This window comes from Sardina pilchardus, chromosome 20 (genome assembly GCF_963854185.1).
Source record: "Sardina pilchardus chromosome 20, fSarPil1.1, whole genome shotgun sequence".
Classification (NCBI taxonomy): domain Eukaryota; kingdom Metazoa; phylum Chordata; class Actinopteri; order Clupeiformes; family Clupeidae; genus Sardina; species Sardina pilchardus.
The window spans coordinates 26,013,137-26,015,636 of NC_085013.1; the positions used below are offsets into that span (position 1 = coordinate 26,013,137).

General features: G+C 46.4%; 1 protein-coding gene across 1 annotated transcript in view; it reads right to left on the bottom strand.

Moving 5' to 3' along the window:
* Window positions 1–2,500, bottom strand: part of ush2a (Usher syndrome 2A (autosomal recessive, mild)) — a 303,780-nt gene that overhangs the window by 119,543 nt on the left and 181,737 nt on the right. The window contains exons 42-44 of the mRNA XM_062522184.1: window positions 1,991–2,113; window positions 892–1,055; window positions 223–432 (exon numbers count right to left, since the gene is read on the bottom strand). Coding sequence (XP_062378168.1) covers window positions 223–432; window positions 892–1,055; window positions 1,991–2,113 — 497 coding nt within the window. The remainder of the gene's footprint in view (window positions 1–222; window positions 433–891; window positions 1,056–1,990; window positions 2,114–2,500) is intronic.

Genomic DNA, 2,500 nt, shown 5'->3' on the forward strand with positions numbered 1-2,500 from the left:
CCTCAAACACACACACACAGACACACACACACACACACACACACACATCCCAAATGGCATGATTAAAGAGTGTCCCCCACCTCACGTGTGAATGAGACAAGAAGCACTCCCGTGTGGCTCTTTAAAAATAATAAATAAATAAATAAAAAAAATGGAAAGACAAGAAAAATCAATGAGCGGCCCCCTCCACTCCTCCACATTCCCATCATGCATCAGGCTCACCCCCGTCCTCCGTCGTGCAGGTCACCTGGGCGCTGGTGGCGTTGTGTGCCCCGTTGAACACCTGCACGGTGAGGTTGTACTCCGTGCTGGGCTGCAGGTCTGGGACGAGGGCGGAGGTCACCTCGGGGTCGAAGGTCAAGGCCTGGACGCCCTGGCTGGAGTTCACCCACAGGGTGAAGGACACAACCTCCCCCTGAAGATCCGTTAGAGCTGAATACACAGAGATAGGAGTGGGGGCAGGCCAAGAACCATTTACAAATATACGCACACATTTTTAGCAATTCAAAGAAGATACCCTGACCAGGCTTGTGCACAATTCCACATTTTAGAATTGGCCTCCATTAAATTCACAAATTGGAATTTGAATTGAATTGGCCCCACCCCACAGGAAGTTGAATTTGAATCTGAAGACACTGACCATTACTTACAATGAGCTAAGTTATCAGGCATTGGCTAATTTACTATTCATTGTGGTAAGCATAAAATGGTATCAACATCTGGCTGTTATTCTATATGACTGCATCTGTTCATTGAATAAATACAAATGAACTAACCGCATCTACACAAAATTATAAAATTCCCTGACTTTCCATGTTTGGAATATACTTTCTAAAATTCCATGATATTCCAGAAATTCCCTGATCCATGGGAATTCTGATTGCTACTCACTGGGCGCGGTCCAGTTGACCAGGATGGAGGTGTGGGACACGGTCAGAGAGGAGATGGAACTGGGCTTGCGGGGCACCCCGGCCAGAGTGAACGCCGTGGCGATCTCCCCCGACGAGTAGCCCACGTCGTTATGGACCAGCAGCTTGTACTGGTACTGAGTGAACCTGCAGGGGGAAGTGCCACAGAGAGACATGGGGTGCCTCTCATTATGCCTCCTCGATCCTCGATGCTCGATCCTCGAGGGGCGTTCCCACTGATCTATAACTAACACTGGATAGACTATCCCATTGTTTCCCCCCCATCATTCTTCATGTAGATCAGTGAGGATCGAGGCATCGAGGAGCGAGGGAGGACGTATAAACGCTACATGAAACGCACCCATGAACATGAACATGGACACGATATTCTGCAGGCCACCTGCAGGACGGCATGAGACACCGGGAATGACGTCATATACGTAACAATACAACATACAACAAATATGGTCACTTTATTTTCAAAAATATTGTCTACCTCAAAAGTGAATAGTTTCTCAAAGTATCACTACAATAATAAAAAAAAACCTATATTTTGAACAAATGATTCTATTTTGGCAATATTCTTTTGAGTTAGTTTGTTCACTTTAAATGTAATAAAGTAAAGTTTAAATATAATTCTGGTTTTGAATGCAGTATTTGACATAAAGGCCATTGTAAGCCAAGTCTCCATCTCTGACGAAGCTGTTAAGAACTGGTATATTACATGCAGTTAAAGGTGCTCTCAGACAATAACGAGAGAAACAACAGACACATGTTCATTTTAACACGCGCACGCATGCACGCGTGCCCACACACACACACACACACACACACACACACACACACACACACACACGAGGACCAGTGAGGCAGGCAGGGCCTGGAAGCCTTTGGGCAAGCAGAGCGTAGAGAATAGCACGCTCTTACTGAGTGCCAGTGGAAGATTAGCCCAAAACAATTTAATTCTTTGGGATATTTGCTTAATGTATCTTTGAACAGTATTAAAAGATGGCATCAGTGCACAAAACAGTTTTGTACACATGGGGCAAAGTTTGCATTAAAGCTAATTTCGGTAATCTCACCTGCTAAGGCCTTTATCTTGGTGAAACAATTTGGCTCCTGCGTAAACATTGTACCACAGATTCAAATCTTCAGGGGGATGGGAGGCCAGCGGCTCCTGCGCTTTACGTCTCAGCAGCTCGAATCTGAGGGCAGTGAGAACAGACGGATAATCAGACCCGTTTCACTCTTCCAATCCTCCTGCCACCTCTCTCTCTCTCCCTCCCTCTCTCTGTCTGTCTCTCTCTCTCTCTCTCCCTCGCTATCCTTGTTTTTGCAGGGTTTGTGTTTTTCTCTTTTCCCCCTCTCTCAACAATAATGCTAATTTTTGCCTGTAATCAGTCGAGCTCGGCTTAATGTGTGCTTTATAAGCCCAGTTAAACAAACACGGGGTTGCGCTGCTCCGCAGTGGCGGCGGCGGTGGTGGAGGAGGAGGAGGAGGGAGGTGTGTGTGTGTGTGTGTGTGTGTGTGTGTGTGTGTGTGTGTGTGTGTGAGTGGGGGGGGGTGTTCATGAATTTTAATCATCCACCGC